The sequence below is a fragment of the Vicugna pacos genome, chromosome 3 (genome assembly GCF_048564905.1).
Source record: "Vicugna pacos chromosome 3, VicPac4, whole genome shotgun sequence".
In the NCBI taxonomy this organism is placed as follows: Eukaryota; Metazoa; Chordata; class Mammalia; order Artiodactyla; family Camelidae; genus Vicugna; species Vicugna pacos.
The window spans coordinates 91,470,214-91,489,083 of record NC_132989.1 but is presented as its reverse complement, the minus strand read 5'-3'; the positions used below and the strand labels follow the sequence as shown (position 1 = coordinate 91,489,083).

Here is an 18,870-nt window from a genome sequence, read left to right as displayed (position 1 = left end):
ATACTTACAGAAAATCCCTAAAAATCCAAAGCAAAATGAAGTAAATGAGTTATAATTGTGTAGTAAGTTGGTGGCTTCAATATACAGAAATGTTTCAATTATCTTTAAAGCACAGAAATTTCACACCGCTGGTGGAATATCCCCAAGGGCAAAAAGAACTGGAAAGAGATCAAACTCCTTGGTACTTGTATTGTCAGTAACTATAAAAATTAGAAATGTATGTAATTAGACATGATGATTTTCAGTGTAACAGAAAAGAGACACATGAAATTGAAAGTAAGTAAAAATTCTATCATTCTAAATTTGAATGTGAAATACAGTATAAACTCATTGTCTCTTCTTAAGACCACTAAATAATGTCCAAATGCCATTTCTCATTAAAACAAACGAGGGCTTCTTGGAGATAAAGCTGATTCTAGATCTTGTCAAGTGTGGTCAAATGGTTGATGAGGGACAATTTTTCTTTAATTCATCTAATAAAAGGAATTATAAAATTAGAGTAGCAACTTGTAAACAAATAGCAATTGTTGATACTTGCTAAATCCTTGAAGTGAAAAGCTTATGGGGCACTTGATTATGAATGGGGCAGGCTTTTGAAACTGTCGACCAGTTTGAACATGAGAAAATGAGAATGGCTTATGGCTCCCAATCTTAGTACCGTATACTTATGAAATATTTTGCAAAAGAAACCCAAATTTGATCAGGCCTGAGAGAGGAATGTGTTAAAGATACCACTGAAACAGTCATCAAGAAAGTTCAGAATGTGGTCCTTAAAGTCCAGGAAGGCCAATGTAGTTTCTTTAACAAATTACAAGGGGAAATAAAGGAGGGGGAATGCATAGAATGAAAAAGTTTCAGGAACATGTCACCAAATGTAACATGTGGATCTTGTTTGGGTTATGAATCAAACCAAATATAGAAAAAATAAAAAATAAAAAATCCCCCGCAACTTTCTTGGCAGATGGGGAAGTTAAACACTGACCAGATATTTGGTGATTTTAGTTGTTTAGGTGTGAAATAAATGGTACAATACAAATGCTTCTTAAAAGTTACCTTAATTTTTAGAGATACATACTGAGATATTTAGGGATGAAATGATATGTCTGGGATTGGCTTAAAAATAATCCAGATTAAAAATGATAATAATACAGATTTGGGGATGTGTGTATTAGACAGAGATAGCCATGGAGCAAGATTGACCATGTGCTGGTAACTGTTGAATCTTGGCTAGTGGATACATGGGATTTCATTTTATTATTTACTCTCCTGTAGATATTCAAACTTTTCCATAATAAAAAATGTTCTAACCCATTTGTTTACAAATGCTCACAGTTCTTTGTAAGAGAACTGAGACTCATTTCAGTTCTTCATACTTAAACGGATTTTTTTTTTCTTGTGTTAGTTCTTTCATGCTCCTAAGAGGGAAGGAAAATGCCAATCTACTCATGGTTCTTGTCTGGAAAGCCTGGCAGAATTAAGCCTGCAATTGGATTGGTTTTTGGCCACTAACAATGATAATACTGCCACTAGCAAGATAAATAATGAAACTTTAAATTAAGATCTCACACAACCTCAGTTACTGGGCTTTATTGGATTTCTGTTATTTGACATTTAGCTCCCCAGATACTTACTTTTGAAGTGTAAATACAAGCTGATAAGCAATGTGTCCGCTGTTAAGCATTAAGCACTCTGCTATGTGGAATATAGATACAGACATAGACAGAGATACAGAAATGGATACAGATATAGGTAGAGAGAGAGAAAGAGGAACAGAGAGGTGCATATATGTTAAATGTATGCATTTAGATATTTGTATGCGTACACATATCCCCTGTAGCCTATCATGATCCTTAAGGACTTCAAAGATTTTATAAAGTTGCTGATCCTGCCTTCTATTTTGAAGACGATAAAAAAAAATGGGGTTAATTTTTTAAACAGGTGCTTTGGGTTATATGTGAGAGAATATTTTGACAATTGAGACAATAAAACAACGGTGGGCAGATGTTGTTTGCAAAATTTAGAAACTTCCATATTTGATGATTTTCACGAAGACACTGGATAGTTGCATGTCCTGGATATTCAAAAAATTGCTGGTTGACAGTGAATTTAAACCAGCTTATATAGAGATATTAAGCCCCAGGACACGGGAGAGGGCCATCTGTTGAGTAAGTGGGAGTTGCCCAGGCCCACGCAAAGAGGAAATAGGTCCCAGACCGAGGGAACACCTTGGTTAAGTATTAAGGGGCGAAGGGCAAGAGATTTGACAAGGGGTGAGGTTAGCGTGGCTGAGGTGGAAGACTGACAGGAAGGGAGCAGTGATGGTGGGAGCCTCAAGCGCAGCTGGGAACCATGCTCAATTGAGCCACCTTTCTGTTCCCTTCCGGCTCCGGAGGCTTTCTCACCTTGGGGTGGGGGTGGGGGTGGACAGGCCCCAGAGAGGGAGGGGAGGGGGAGGGAAGGAGGAGAGGAGGGAGGGAGGGGGAGAGGGCGGGGCGTGAGGGGGAGGAGCGGGACGTGCCGGCCTCACGCTGCGGCGCGTCACGTCACGTGCGGCGCCGGCGGCCATGGCGGGAAGCGATCCGCGCAGCCGAGGCAGCTCCCCTCAGCCGCACCACAGCGACTGGGGTCGTCTGGAGGCGGCCATCCTCAGCGGCTGGAGGAACTTCTGGCAGTCAGTGGGCAAGGAGAGGGCGGCCCCTAGGGCCTCCCCAGAGGAGGCAGACGAAGAGGCCAGTATGCTGACGCGGCTGCCGGTGAGCGTGGGCCGCCGGCCCCGGAGGACCTGAGGCCGGACCGAGAGGGGCGCCTCAGTGAGGCGGACTCGGGGGCCAGGGAGCCTCCCGGCCCCCCCCCCCCCCCCCCCGCCTGTGTATGGCCCGGTCCTTGCAGCCTTTCTGGGCAGTGTCGTCACCTGGGAGCAACAGTAGAGCAGAAACTCCCTGCCGTTGATCCTTGGGGCCCCACAGCCGGGCCGAAGGGCGCTTCAAAACTCACCTTTAGAGAGCGCTCTGGTCACCAGCCAGGTCGCCCTCACGTTTTCTGCCCCCAAATCAGGTCTTCGGACTGGACGCCCTGAACGTCGGGTTAAGGAAATGCAGAGACCGTTCTAGACTTTCTGGTTAGCTTGGAAAAGCATCCAGTGCCTGTATTCTCAGCATCATCCATCCGGAGCTGGTATAGGGGTCCCCCAAACAAACACTCTCCGAGGATTTTTCGTCTTTTATCATACTGTATATTTCAAGTAACAAAACTACCAGTCGATTGAAAATAAATGACCTAAGTTATAAGTGCCTCAAGTTACAGGAGAGAATTACACACATTTACTGTTAAAGTTTTTAGGTAGATAGGAACAAGGAGGAGAAAGTCTTAGCAATTATTAAATTTCTGTATCTCAGCTGGACTGTTGACACGTCCTTCTAACGTCCATCAGAAATTGAAAACTGCAGGTTTAGATCGTCTCCCAGTGTCTTCCCCTTGCAGAGGTTCTTTGAAATAATAGATTGTACGGAGGAACTCGGGTGACATTTGATTAGATCTAGTGGTAAAATCAGAAATTCGTCCCCTTGGGAAGGATTTTATTTTGAAGAATAAATTATTTAATTAATTTATTTAGATAAATGATGTGGCAGAATATTTATGAGGATAAATTCAGTGAACTGATTATTTTGCTGGGGAAATACCAGAACAATGGGTGATTTTTCAGGAATGTTTCAGTGTGTCAAAAATTAAGTGTTCGGTTATGATTCTGTCTTGATGGCAGGAAATTAACCTCAGGATGATAAATTTAATTACAAATACTATTAACTTGATCTTTGGTTATCTAGTGTAAAAACTCTTTGCTCATTATCATGATGGATTTAGTTATTATGGTGACATACTGTTCAGTTGACCTTTGGTTTCCCAGTATAACGTAATAATTATTTGTTATTCTGTAGTTTATTATCAAAAAACTATTTCCCAAGTTAAATTATTCATCCTTTTTACTTACTTGCTGCTTCCCTCTGTTTCAGATTGATGTACAGCTATATATTTTGTCATTTCTTTCACCTCATGACCTATGTCAGTTGGGAGGTACAAGTCATTATTGGAATGAAACTGTACGAGATCCAATTCTGTGGAGATATTTTTTGTTGCGGGATCTTCCTTCTTGGTCTTCTGTTGACTGGAAGTCTCTTCCAGATCTAGAAATTTTAAAAAAGCCTATATCTGAGGTCACTGATGGTGCATTTTTTGACTACATGGCAGTGTAAGTATCTAGTTTTATGAATTAAAGAGATGATATTAAATCTGACTATATTATAAGTCAGTAGTATAAGTTAATTTGTTTCATGAATTTTGGGTCTCAGTGTCCTTTTGTAAAAATTGGGAGTTAAGTTAAATAACTTCCTTCATAGGACTCTTTGAGCTTTCACATTTTGTTATTTCCCTGAAGTACCTTACTAGAGTATTTGAATAATTATAGGTAGTTGATATGGCAAGAAGTAAAACACATCTTAAAATTTTCATTACCTTTAGAACACTTGTTATTTTGTTAAATAGTAAATACTTTTCCTTATCCAGAAAAGGGATGGCCAGAGTTCAGACAGCAGTTCTTTTGCAGGGAAGAAAATAATTGTTAAGATTCTGAGAAATAAGATTTTGTTATCACTCAAAAGCACTGACATTTTCAAATATCATGGAGGTAGAAGAATCAGTGTTACTGAGCAGCTGTACTGTATTGGATTCTGTGATAGATACATTATGTATGTTTATTTATTTAATCCTCACCTGATAAGAAGGTCTTCTTGTGTTATGGATGTGGAATTGAGGATCAGCTTGGTTACGGATTTGCCTGAGGTCATGTAACTTATAAGGGAATGTTCAGATTGGAACCCCATCATGCTACCTTGAAAATACAAAATGTTGTTGGTTCTGGATATAACCTACTTTATCAAGAGCCCCAAATTTAAGTCATTGTAAGTAAAATTTAAAGAATATTTGTGCTTTAGGTAAGAATTGTTTAGCTGTGCTAGATTTAGTAACTATTTATAGGATTTTTTTCTTATTTTATTTAAGTTATTCAGACTCTTCCCTTATTCCAGTACAGATGCCATTACATCAAGTCTTATGAGACCACTTGATTAAATGATATGTTATACATAATTTTAACAAGTGCTGCATTACTCTAACTTGCTGGGTGTTACCTCTACATTGTCTCACAATGAACCATAACATTGAGTGTATCTGTGGTGCTATGGTACCATGTTTTCCCAGGGATGGTAGTAGTCATAGTTACTACCATTTATGATCAAATAAATTATTTCTGATCCTTATGACCCTGGGTTGATTGTTATTGCTCAGATAATGCAGATGAAAAAACGGAAGTTCCGAGTATAAGTGGCTTATATGACTAAAGTGGTGAGCCTTGGCAAGCTCCACCTGGCTTCAAAGTTGATTTTTTCTCCTTCTTGAATTACAAGGCTTCTAAGTAACTAAGACAACCACTAACCAGTTGATTTAAAGGGCTTTAGGTTTTATTTTGATTTGAGTAACTTTGTTTTAATTTTTGATAACATTGAATTGCTAGTTTAGAAATTTATAGCTATTGGAGGAAATTGAGTTGTCTTTTTCACACGATTCTTGGTTTGCTAGGTTATCTGTAAGGAACGTTTGAGCCTCCCTGTATATTAACTCTATCGAACTGTTACTGTTAATAGAAGTACCCTAGGAAACTTGGTTATATTAGGGCCCTTAGTCATTTTTTTTTCTTTTTTTACTTCTAGGGACATTTATGTTAACTATCTGTGTAGTTTATCTTTAGTACAGGGTTTCTCAGTCTTGGTACTATTGACATTTTTGGACTAGATGTTATGGGAACTGTCTTGTGCATTGTAGGATGTTTAGCAGCATCCCTGGACTCTATCTACTAGATGTCAGTAGCACTGCCCCACTCCCCGCCCTAGTTGTGATGACAAAAATGTCTCCGGACATTACCAAATGTTCCCTGGGGGTCCAAAATCTCCCCAGATTGAGAATCAGTGCTCTATGTGGTAAATTTTAACTATTTTAACTTTTGAAACAAGTGTTAGACCAAGTGTTTCATGAGAGAATCTAAATGAAAAATTAGAAAGTAAGTGACCCCTTCCTGGGGAAGATTTCGTCAGCTACTGGAGCACTACTACACCCATAGCGCCTTGCCACTCGGCATACATATTATAATGATGTCTCTCCACTGCCCTCCATGAGGATTGGGACTGTATAATCATTGTATCCCTTGTGTCTAGCAAATTCTCAATAAATTATATACTGTTGAATGAATAACTAAGTAAGTTTTTGTCTGTGTTAATTTTCTAATTGTGACAATTTTATACAGCTATAAAATGTGCTGTCCACATACAAGAAGATCCTCAAAATCTAGCCGTCCTATGTATGGAGCTGTCACTTCATTTTTACACTCATTGATCATTCAGAATGAACCACGATTTGCTATGTTTGGACCAGGTTTGGAAGAACTAAATACATCTTTGGTGTTGAGCTTGATGTCTTCCGAGGAACTTTGCCCAACAGCTGGTTTGCCTCAGAGGCAGATTGATGGTAATTTTCATGTTAATCTGTAGTATATAATAGTTCAAACACTTTGAGCTTGAACGTTAAATAGAAATTTGTTTTTTAATTAATTAACTCTTTAATGCAATGAAATATATTAATTTGGTGCATGGGAGCCCCCAGATTGCTATGGTTTGAAAGAATTAATTTACTTTTTATAAGAAGTAAGCTTCCTCTTACTTTCTCAATCCAGGATATTAGATTATATGAAAGCAAATTATATGCTGTCAGACTGTTTTGTTTGTACAGTATTTACCATACTTTAAAAGAATGTTAACAGCAGAAACAATTTAGCATCTACTTTGTGCAAAGTACTTTGACATATATTGGAATTTTTAAAAAGTTAAATTATCATCTTGCCATTATTCCTATGAAAAACAATGGCAACAATAGCCATGCAGTTAGTTTAGTAAGCAGGGTATATAATAAATACATATGACAGTGTAATCTGGTATTATTAAAATTCATTTATTGATAACACCTATTAGATACTACAGATGCAGAGATTTAAAACAAGCTCCATCAAAAATCTCCTGTCTGCCCTGAATGTAATTGGTGTAGGTGAGGGTGGAGACAAATACACAGGTGATTACAATATGGGATAATTAGCTTCTGTGTAGAAAGGTAAGGGTCAGAGAAGGTTCTGCTTTGAACATGATGCTTCAAAGAATTATTAGGGTAAGTAGGAATAGGTCATCAGAAAAAGAGTAAAATATTCTAAGCTGTGAGAACTACATTTCTAAAAGCACGAAGTTCTGGGTGTGCATGACACATTTGAGTATCCGTGTGTCTAGAGTGGGGCTAAGTGAGAATACACTTATAAGCCGGGAGCTGTTGAAGGATTTTTAAGCAGAAAAGTGGGGATCAAGACGGCATTTTATTTAGATCACTCTGCTCCTGAGTAGATAATTGATAAGAAGGGACTATAACTATAGGAAGACCTGTTAAGAAACCATGATAATACTGTGATAAAAATATGAAGGATATAGAATGAACTGAATATGTATTAGCAGTAATAAGGATAACTCCAAGTTTCTGGTGTGATTTTTGTATTGGATGATGGTGCCGTTCACTAGGACAAGGAAATACAGGAGAAAGAAGAGAAACTTTTGATACAAGTAGAGATGCTTGCTATAAGCAGTCTATTTCAGTGGAAGCTCTGTTAGGACAGGAATCTTGTCAGCTTTATTCTTAACTGTATTTGTGGTCCCAAGCACATAGTAGGCACTTGGTATAGATGTGATGAATTAATGAACAAATGACCTTATGGATTACTTTATGCATCCATATGTCAAAAAGGAAGATCTAGGGCTAGAAATGAAAATCTGGGAATCATATGGAATCCACATGGACTTGGAAGTTTCTGAGGATAGAGAGGAAGATTGTGAACTAGGTGCTAAAATTTTCAGTGAATGTTTAGAGGAAGGTATTATCAAAAGGAGATTCATAAATGACAGTCAAGGAAGGGGAGATGGTACTACAGCTAAATGGTGTGTGTCTCAAAAAGATGGAGTTTTTTCAAGAGGGCTGGTGAGTAATGATTAAGACATGGCATTGAGGAATAAAGAGAACATTCACTTCATCTCTTTACCGTGAAATATGAGAGAATAAGCAACTTTGTTTACTTGAGAGCCTGCTGTAAGAGAAGCAGCCCCTAGGGGCTGACCAGTTTCAGGTAGGGCTGTGAGGTAGAAGGAACACTTCAAGAAGAGGTCAGAGATATGGGGAAATTTGCTGTTTGTGAAGTGGCAGTTTCATTCTCCATACAGCAGCTGGAGGTTTTTTGTTTTTGTTTTTGTTTTTGTTTTTTTAAATGCCAGTCTAATTGTGCCTCAGACCCTGCAAGATCAGGGAAGAATAGAGGGATGTGTCATTGGCATGGTGATGCAGAACAGTATGGAAGTCATATTGGGCTGAGGTTAGATATATTGAGAGGGTAATTTCTGGAATTTAAACTGATGAAAACAAAGATCAGAGACATGGTTGAATTTGTTTCTATGATCTCTTTGATTTGGCCAATTGAGGCCAGGGAACTAGGGTCACTATGCCTGGGATGCTTGCAGTCCCAGCCACCAGGATCTATATATATGTGTTGCCTGGAATGGTGACATAAAATGGCATGGCATGGCTTTTTTAAACACCTAGATTGGTTATAGTACAGGGATTAAGGATATGAAAGGTGCAGTTGTACTAATGAGTTAAGTAGAGGCCAGAATTATTAAAGTTTTGTTCATCTAAAGAGCAGTGGCTTTGAAGGAAAGAGACATAATTAAAGGCATTTTTAAGCAATCTCTTCAGCTCTAGTCAGAAGAATAGAAAGTAGGGGGCAGAAGTGGATTTAGGAGACTAGTTAGAAATGATTGCGGAAGTCCAGGTGAGAGATGATAATTTAGACGAAAAGGTGGGGGCTGAAGACAAAGGTGGTCAGATCTAAGAAGATATTTATATAGCAAAAAGAAGTAAAGCAAGGAAGAAGGGAAGGATCCTTCCAGGAGACAAGAGGAGAATCAGCCCCTAAGTGTTACACAGCCAAAGAACAGAAGAAGTTAAAAAAGAAGGACAAATAACCATGTTGAATGATTCAGAAATAAAATAGTAAGAAGCTAGTTTTAGCACTTGTTACTTACCAGTTACCCTACTAGAAGTTTTACATATGTGATCTCATGTAATGCTTACAATAATCCTAAAAAGTGTGTATTTCTGTATTTTGATGTCAAAACTGAGGCTCACAGAAACATGACTATATGTGGCAAATTTAGGATTCTAGCTCACGTCTAATTCCAAATCCCAGTGTCTGCCATATTTCCTCAATTTTCTAAGTTACCATAAATTTAAAAAACAGCTTTTCAGAGTGGGAGAAAAAGCCATCTCATTGAATGTATACATGGAGTGTAAGACAAATGAGAAAAAAAATGAAACCAAGTGTTGGCCTTAAAGATAAGTAGTAGTAGTTGTTAAGATGCAGCTGCTACTGATAGTATGATAATAAAGTTAATGATGATAGTGATGATGGTATGACAAGGAATGTTAAAGCCTGGAAGTTTTTTGTTCTTTATTCATAGTTTTATTATTGTGTAAATGAAAATTGCATACAGCAGCTTTTCTTCACAGACATTTCATTTTGTTCCAAAGCTATATATAACTCCTAGAGTGTTTTTTGTTTGCTCTTTTTGGTTATACTGAGTAATTTTTTTTCGTTCTGATATTTTGCTGTCTATATTAATGACTTGTTTTGGTAACTGTAATTTTCTCCTTTAGGTATTGGATCAGGAGTCAGTTTTCAGTTGAGCAACCAACATAAATTCAACATCCTGATACTATATTCAACCACAAGGTAAGGCTACCTACTTGGCAGCCTACCTGAGACCTCAGGAATGGAATATTTTAGGGGGATGGAGCCTGTTTAGTGTCTGTTAATGTTCTTACAGAAAAGAAAGAGATAGAGCAAGAGAAGAACATACAAGTGCAGTTAACAAGATGTTCAGTCTACAGAATGAAGGGGATGATCAACAGGGAAGCCGGTACAGTGTAATTCCACAAATTCAGAAGGTGTGTGAAGTTGTCGATGGGTTCATTTACGTTGCAAATGCTGAAGCTCATAAAAGTAAGCATTATCTTATTTTCTTTTTAAAAGCATTTTCTTTGCAAAGCAAGTAAAAGAATATGTTTTTAGGCTTTACTGTGGCTTCTTAAGAATATGAGGGCGAATTTTATCAGTGTGATTGTATTATTACTGTTAATATTAGAATCTCAAACCTTGATGTGCATTGGGATAACCAGGGGAGCCTGTTAAAAACATAGCAGCATGATTTCTACCCTGGTGGATTGTGACTCATGGATTTAGGTTGTGTCTCGGGCATCTGAATTATTTAGTATCTGATACATACTAAAGTCTGATACTTTAGCTAGGTAGTATTTTTTATTGTATGCTTCTGCACTTTTTGCTATCGATGTTTTGTCTGCTTTTGGCCCTATGCAGATAACTGAAAAATTTTACCTTTATTTTAATTATCTGGATAATAGATGTGTGGATTGGAGTGTTGAAGTAGATTAGTTATGAAAACTCCATATATTCTAAACAATTGTCATTCACAATGCTAAATAGCATGAAATTAGAATATTATTGGGCCAAGCCAGTATTTTAATTTCTTTCCCAAATCCTTTGTGAACAATGTAGGGCATAAATATACAATACATTGTTCTCACTTGGAACAAGGTAGCAGCAGCCTATTGCTGAAAGAATTTAAAGTTTATGATGCACTGAAACTAACTATAGCAACAAAAGCCAAATCCTGCTCAACTACTGACTAGTTGGACTCATCCCACTGTATTAATGGCCTGACAGAAGGTGTGTGCCAATTTCTAGGTAAATTCTCTTTACCTCAGTCTCTTCTGTGCTTCCACATAAAACATCTAGCATTAAATTTAAAATTACAAGATATTATAATTTATAATATATTATTAAAAAATCAAAAGGAAATGACCCATTGTCAAGAGATAAATCAACCAATGGAACCAGACCCAAAGATGGCATGAATGTTGGCACTCTCAGAAAGGATCATTAAAAGAACTGTGATCAAAAAAATTAACATTAAATCTTTGTTTTCTATTATTATATAACAAATTACCACCGACCTAGTGGCTTAAAACAGCATGTATTTATTAGCTCCGAGTTCTCTATGTCAGAAGTCCGAGTACAGCATGGTTGGGTACTCACAGGCTGAAATTAGAGTATCAGATGGGTTGCATCCCTTTCTGGAGGCTCTGAGGGAAAATCTGCTTCCTAGCTTACTCAGGTTATTGGCTGAATTCAGCTCCTTAATGTTACAGGACTAAGGTCCCTGTTTCTTTGCTGGCTGTCAGCTGGAGGCTGTTCTCAGCTTCTACAGGCCATCTTCATTCCTTGCTATGTGACTCCCTGTGTCTTCAAATCCAGCAATGGGGAATCCCTCTTACTTAGGAAGAATCTCATCTTTTTTAAAGGCTCACCTAGTTAGATCAGGCTCACTGAGGGTAATTCCCTTTCTTGAAGTCAACTGTCTTATAATACAGCCTAATTATAGCAATGGCAGCCTAATCATGGCAGTGATATCCCATCATGTTTACCAGATTCCTCCCACACTCAAAGGGGCAGGAGTTATACAAGGGTTTGAGTCATTGGAGTCATTTTAGGAATCTGACTACCACAAAATGTGAGTGATTTACACTCCAGTGAAAGGCAGAGATTGTCAGTTTGGATAAAAAAGCTACACTCAACTGTATGTTCCAAGTGTTTAAAACTAAGGCCTTTGAAAGGATAGTGATAGCTTAGAATTTGTGAGAGGAAAATATCTATATCAAAGTATTTTTCCTTTAAGCCAAGACATCTGAATGGTACTGTTTTTACTCTCTGATTTCACTTAAATTCCTATCCTTGCAAGGCTGATTAATATAGTTTTATAAAAGATCAGTAAATGAACACAGCAGTAGAGACAGTTTCTTGTGTTTGGATCCTGGTAATTTTTTGCTTTTCTTGTTTTGTTAATCTTTAATTTTATTTTATTATTTTAAAAATCATTACAAGTAATGCAAATTAAGGATTTTGACTACATCCTTTAGGACATGAATGGCAAGATGAATTTTCTCGTATTATGGCAATGACAGATCCAGCTTTTGGATCTTCAGGAAGACCAATGCTAGTTTTATCTTGTATTTCTCAAGCTAATGTAAAAAGAATGCCCTGTTTTTATTTGGCCCATGAGCTGCATCTGAATCATCTAAGTCACCCATGGATGGTAAGGTCCTATTTTCTCTCATGAGAAAAATCTTACATTATTTTTCAGTCTTTTAATTGATTTAATTGTTTTATTCTTTCCTACAAATTTTTTAAAGTAAAATAGCATTTATGAAAGTCAATTTTGGTAGCTTAATTAGTGGGAGATATTTGGTGTCAAAGCTGAGCTCCAAGATAAGTAATAAGCTTCATATTTGTAGTAATTATAAGACAGAGGTGACGATAATATTTTTTATCTAAGCTCTCTAGAAGACAAAACTTGAGCGACTCACCCAGAGTTTATTGGGATGTTTTTAGTACTGTTCTGTTATTAGTGTTTAGAAAAATGTCCCTCATAATTATAAGGTTTTGGGCTCAGTTTCTTATTGATAATGGTCTCTCTTTATCTGCTCATAGGTCCAGGATACAGAGGCTGAAACTCTAAATGGTTTTTTGAATGGCATTCAGTGGATTCTTGAAGAAGTAGAATCTAAGCATGCAAGATAATCCTCCTTAGTCTAGACCTTGGGAACTGAAAGCATCTGAAACTTGTTACTAAGGTCATGATGTGGATATTTGCTCAGTCAGCTCATTCTGCCCTGCCTTTTTGCAGGTAGGCTTTATATTGGATAGCTGTAGCTGCTGTGTTTTTTATATAATTTTTACTTTTTACCTTAAATCAATTACAAGAAAAAAGTTTCAGTGCTAGCATTTAGCCCCAAAATGAACCTTTAAAGATTTTTTTGATAACTTTTATATTTTCTGGGTTTTTTTAAATATTAAATTCTGGAAAAAAAAAAAAAACAAGTTTGTGCTTCTCTTATTATTTGTGGTTTCTATTCTTTTCAGTTTGAAGATTGCCCTGATGGAGAATAGCAAATTTACTAAGCTTTCTATAGGTTCTTTTCAAGGGTCCTTAACTGATTATCAGGAAAGAAGTCTTTATCTATTTTTAATAAATGTATTGCTTAAAGACTAGGATATTTGCTGGCATTTCGTTTAATATTATTGCCATACAACTTCTGTTTTTTTCCTCAAACAGTAGGAATTAACTTTATTTCTTACTAACTTTATGAATAATCATATTCAATACTAATTCAGTGAAAGTAACTGAAAGTTCTTGCTATGTCAGATAACTTTGAAAGCTTATGAAGTACTAAAGCCAAATTTTATTCCATACTCATAGAGAAAACATTCCAGAGACTCACATGATCGTATAACCTCCTCCTCACTAATTGCTTGCACTTTGCAGAGGAAACTTTATAGCCTTCCGATCTCATTGGAATTGAGGAATTTTAGGATTATAATAAAAGGAGCATAGTATTCTTAGTGGCGCTGCACCTAAGATTCAGCCTCCATTCTGCAAGTGCGTATTGTTCCAAAGAAAGGCGCTCCCATATCTTGGGTCCACTTATTCAGAACTTCGTTTCAGCAACATGTAGGTGAGGGCAGAGTGAGAAATGCTGACATCCTGCTCCTCCTGGGAAGATAGCCTCTGACTTGGAGAAGGAGTACTATTTCCTTGGCTCTCCCAGTCTAGATTGGAGTTTCCATCTTTCTGAGCTGGAGGAAGGGCGGAGGGAGTGGATCTTGGTTCATATCCCACAGACTCTTGCTGTTCTTACTGAGTTATAGTAAATTTTTTTTGAATACATGTTTCTTCACTCACTTCATTTCATCTGCTTCATTTGTTTTTTTTTTTGAATACATGTTTTTCATTTCTTAGGACTATTTACAGATTTTAATGCTTTTTTAAAAAATTAATTTTCTCCAGTTTCTCTAGGGAGCTGTTGCATGCTGTTATACCAAAGGTAGATTCCCCCCTCCTTTTAAAAATATATATAGTTATGTTACCTCATTCATTTCTGATAATTTATGTCTTTTCTCTTCATGGTCAGTCTGGCTAGAGTTTTATTGTTTTCTCTATTCTTCTCAAGAACCAGCTTTTGGTTTTATTGATTTACTCTGTATTCTATTTCATTGATTTATGCTCTAATCTCTTTGTCTGCCTCTTAAATTAAAAAAAAATACATTTTTTCTAGATTATTAAGGTAAAAACTTAAGTAATTGATTCTAGTTCTTTAAAAGAAAACATCTACACATTTTGTTATATTTTGTATACTTACTGTCATTCAATTACAATATTTTCTAATCCCTTTTGATTACTTTTTCAATCCACTGATTATTTAGTAGTATTGTTTTAGTGTTGTTTCATCTCTCTTTAATAGAGACTTTATTGTTACTGATACCTAATTTTTTAAATTAAAGAACATACTCTGTAAAATTTCAGTCTATTATTGAGACTTGCATTATGGCCCAATTTATGGTCTATTCTGGTGAATATATTCCACATGCACTTGAAAAGAGTTTACATTTTGTATTTTGTTTGGTGTGATAATTGGTATTTATCTATTAGGACAAGGCAATTGATAATGTTTAGATATTCTACATGGCTATATTGATTTTTGTATAGTTATATCAATTAGTAAGAGGCATTAAAATCTTCAACTGTGATTGTAGAATTGCCTATTTTTCCTTTTAATTCTGTCAATCTTTGTTTCATGTATTTTGATGTTGTTTTTAAGTGCACACACTTTTATGATTGGCCCTTTTAATCATTATAAAATGTCCTTTTTGCTGATAATACTCATGGTCTTCAAACCCATTCTCTACTGTTAATATTCATCACTTCAGCTTTTTAAAAACTGTTGTTTTCATGGTATATCTTTTCCATCCATTTTCATTCAACCTAAATCTGTGTTTATATTTTAAATGTGTCTCCTATGGATAGAATATAGTAAATCTTACCTTTTTCTTTTCCATTCCGGCAATACCTTCATTTTAATTAGAATGTATGGATCATTTACATTTAATGTGATTATTAATATGATTGTGTTCAGGTCCACCATTTTATTATTTGCTTTTTTATTTATCTATTCTTCACCAATGTTGTTTTTCTATTCCTTCTGTCCTATTTTGAATTATTTTAGTTTTTTTAAGAATCAATTAAAATTTTTCTGTTCACTTTTTAGCATATCTGCATTTTTAGAGGTTATTCTAGTGATTACAATATATGTACTTCTCAGAATTTTCTTATAGTTAATACTATACTAATATGTGTAATAAGCAGAAATACTATTAACTGTTTAAGCTCTATTCTCACTACTCTTTTTTGCTAACAGCTATTAAATGTATTATACTTTCGTATTTACAAATCCTAGAAGACAGTGTTAACAATTTTTGATAAAATAGCCCTATGTATTATAAAGAAATTAAAGAAGAGAAAATTTAAAAATAATAAAAGTAGTCTTTTATGTTTTCAACATACAGGCAGGCACACCTCTTTTTATTGCACTTCACTTATTGCACTTCACAGATACTGTATTTTTAACAATTTGAAGGTTTGTGGCAATGCTGCACTGAGCAAGTCTGTCAGCACCATTTTTCCAGCAACATTTGTTCACTTCATGACTTTATGTCACATTTTGATAATTCTCATAATATTTTAAGCTTTTTCATTATTACATTTCTTATGGTGATCTGTGATCGGTGATCTTTGTTACTACTCTGACTTGCTAAAGGCTCAGATGATGGTTAGCATTTTTTAGCAATTAAGTATTTTTAAATTAAGATATGCACATTATATCTTTAGATGTATTGCTATTGCACATTTAAAAGACTATGGTATACTATAAATATAACTTTTGTGTGTATTTGGAAACCCAAAAATTCATATGACTCACTTTATTGCAATATATACTTTATTGTGGTAGTCTGGAATCAAACATGCAGTACCTCTGAGGCATGCTTGTATATAAAATCCTGAGTCAACAGTTTTATTCTTTCAGCTCTTTCAGGATGTTCTTTTGTTCTCTTCTAGCCTCTGTAATTTCTTATAAGAGGTTATTCACTAATTGCATTTTCATTCCCTTGAATGTCATTTTTTTTTTTTTTGCTTTTAAGTTTTCTCTTTATCTTGCTTTTCAACAGTTTTACCATATAATGCCTCGGTATGGCCTTCTTGTTTATCCAGCTTGAGGATTAATGATCTTATTGAATATAGAAATTCATGTCGTTCACCACATTTGGGAAACTTGGGGTCATTATTTCTTCAAATATATTTTCTTCCCCATTGTCTCCTCTTTTCTTCCCTCTTAGGTCTCTGTTATATAACACGTGTTACACCGTTTGTTATTATTTAACCTGTCACTGAGACTTTGCTTATTTGTTTCAGTCTTTGTTCTCTACACTTAATAGGATCAGTCCCATGATTTCATTTTCTGACATTTTTAATAGAAAAAATTACCTGTCAATACATTTGTTGATGGTTATTTTGTTCCTGTTTATTCTAGGAACTGTATGTCAATTATAGCAGGACAAGATTTTTTATTTGTTTTGTTTTTGTTTTGATGTTAGAGAATGTAAAAGTACAAAGTCATAGCTTGTTTGTCAGATGATGCTATAACTAACAGAAGACTATTAAATTCTGAAAAATATGAGAATGCTATCCCTAGATTTCCAGAAGGTGGTACTATTGCCACATGAAGAAAGACAGAATTTGTGACCAAAAAATAGCTATTTCAACTTAACTTTTGCAATTTTGATCAGATTGGATTTTCAGGAGTAGTTTCTAAAGTGTATTCTAGAGAATAGTAATTTCCTTGATAACTGAGTCAACATAGCCGTAGTTCTTAGTGAGTTAAATAAAGTCAAGCAAGTTCCACAGGACTTCTCACAACCTTTAATATGGTGTTACAACATATAAATCAAAGATCATTTACTTTGGGGCATGTCTCATACTAATGTTACTTATTTCATACTTAATCCCCATTCCACAGAATGTATTTAAGGACACACACATACACACTTAGAGAAAGCATTTTGGAGGAATTCAAACCCAGTAAGATATGATTTTAAAATATTGTCATGATAACCCACAGAATAGGAGAAAGCATATAAAGAACTATTACAAGTCAATAATAAAAAGACGGATGGGGAGTATAGCTCATTGATAGAGTGTGTGCTTGAGGTGCATGAGGTCCTAGGTTCAACCCCAGTGCCTCTGTTAAGGGAAAGAAAACAAAATATAATGAAAAGACAAATAAGAAGAATGAGCAAAGGATCTAAAAAACATTTTCTCCAAAGAAGATACACAAATGACCAGTAAGCACATACAAAGACACTCAACATGATTAACCATCAAAGAAATGCAAGTCAAAATCACAGTGAGATACCATTTCATACCCACTCAGGTGACTATAATCAAAAAGACAGATGATAACAAGTGTTACTGAAAATGTGGAGCAATAGAAAAGCACATACATTCCTGGTCAGAATGTACAATGGTACAATTGCTTTAGAAAATGTTTTGGCAGTTCTTCAAAATGTTAAACATAGTGTTATCATATGACCCAACAGTTTCAGTCCTTAGGTATATACCTAAGAGAAATGAAAACACGTGCATACAAAAACGTGTATATAAGTGTTCATAGCAACATTATTCATAAAAGTCAAAAAGTGAAACAACCCAAGTGTCTGTCAGCTGAGGAATGGATAAATAAAATACTGTGTACCCATACAATGGAATAGTATTCAGCAATAAAAAGAAGTGCTGACACATACTAAAACAGATGAATTTTGAAAAGATGCTAAGAAAAAGCCACTTACAAAAGACCAAATATTTGATTCCATGTATATGAAATATTCAGAATAGGCAAGTTTATAGAGACAGAAAGATTTTTGGTTGCCAAAGAGGGTAATGGCAACATGGGGGTGGATGGAAATAAAATTTATTCCAAATGTCTATCTAGGCACTTGAATCTCTTGAAGAGTTTCACTGTATATTGTTGAGTTTCAGTAGCTAATCCTGGGGCATGTGTCCTTTTTTCTTTCATGTGAAAACAATATATTATTAAGTGAGAAATCTAGACAAATAATTTACTAAATGAAATAGAAAGTAGTAACTGGTAATAAATTGATACATTGTAACAGTATAGACCAGTATTACTTCAGCCTGATTTTTCTAGGTTATTATGAACATTACTGTGTTCAAAAACCATTTGAATTTTTTTCCTGTGAGCTTTCTATTTATTCCTTTTGCCCATTTTTCTATTGGGTTGTTCTTTTTTTGCCCTCAAAATTTAAAGGACTGTATATATCAGGGAGACTAGTCTTTATCTATGATGTGTATTGGAAGTAACTTTTCCCATTATATCATTTGTCTTCTGACTTTATTATATTTTAGATGTGCAAAGCTTTAAAAATGTAATCTAACTTATTGACATTTTATTTTATTGTATCTATATTTTGAGTGATAGTTAGAAATGCCTCACCAATACCCATGTTTCTACTTGTACGTACTTGTGTGGTTTCATATTTTACACATAAATCTTGGATCCACTTGGAGTTTATTCAGGTATATTGTGAAGCATGGATCCAATTTTGTCTTTTCCCAAATGGGTATTTAATTATTTCATCTAACAGTTGACCCTTGAACAACATGGAGGATAAGGGTGCCAATCATCCATGCAGTC

At 35.5% G+C, this 18,870-nt stretch overlaps 1 protein-coding gene across 1 annotated transcript; it reads left to right on the top strand.

Annotated features, from left to right (window-relative positions):
* Positions 1–2,534: 2,534 nt before the first annotated feature.
* FBXO4 (F-box protein 4) lies at positions 2,535–13,141 on the top strand. Its single transcript, XM_006207691.3, has 7 exons — positions 2,535–2,753; positions 4,011–4,246; positions 6,353–6,573; positions 9,844–9,919; positions 10,014–10,189; positions 12,184–12,359; positions 12,755–13,141. The coding sequence occupies exons 1-7, from the start codon at positions 2,565–2,567 to the stop codon at positions 12,842–12,844; spliced, it is 1,164 nt and encodes a 387-aa protein (XP_006207753.1). The 5' UTR covers positions 2,535–2,564; the 3' UTR covers positions 12,845–13,141.
* Positions 13,142–18,870: the final 5,729 nt, after the last annotated feature.

What these genes read in the sequence shown, in the direction of transcription:
- FBXO4 (XM_006207691.3), top strand. Translation starts at nt 2,565, where the DNA reads ATGGCGGGAAGCGATCCGCGCAGCCGAGGCAGCTCCCCTCAGCCGCAC. An exon ending in GCCTCAGAGGCAGATTGATG is followed by an intron (nt 6,574 to 9,843) that starts GTAATTTTCATG and finishes TTTCTCCTTTAG; the next exon opens with GTATTGGATCAGGAGTCAGT. An exon ending in ATACTATATTCAACCACAAG is followed by an intron (nt 9,920 to 10,013) that starts GTAAGGCTACCT and finishes ATGTTCTTACAG; the next exon opens with AAAAGAAAGAGATAGAGCAA.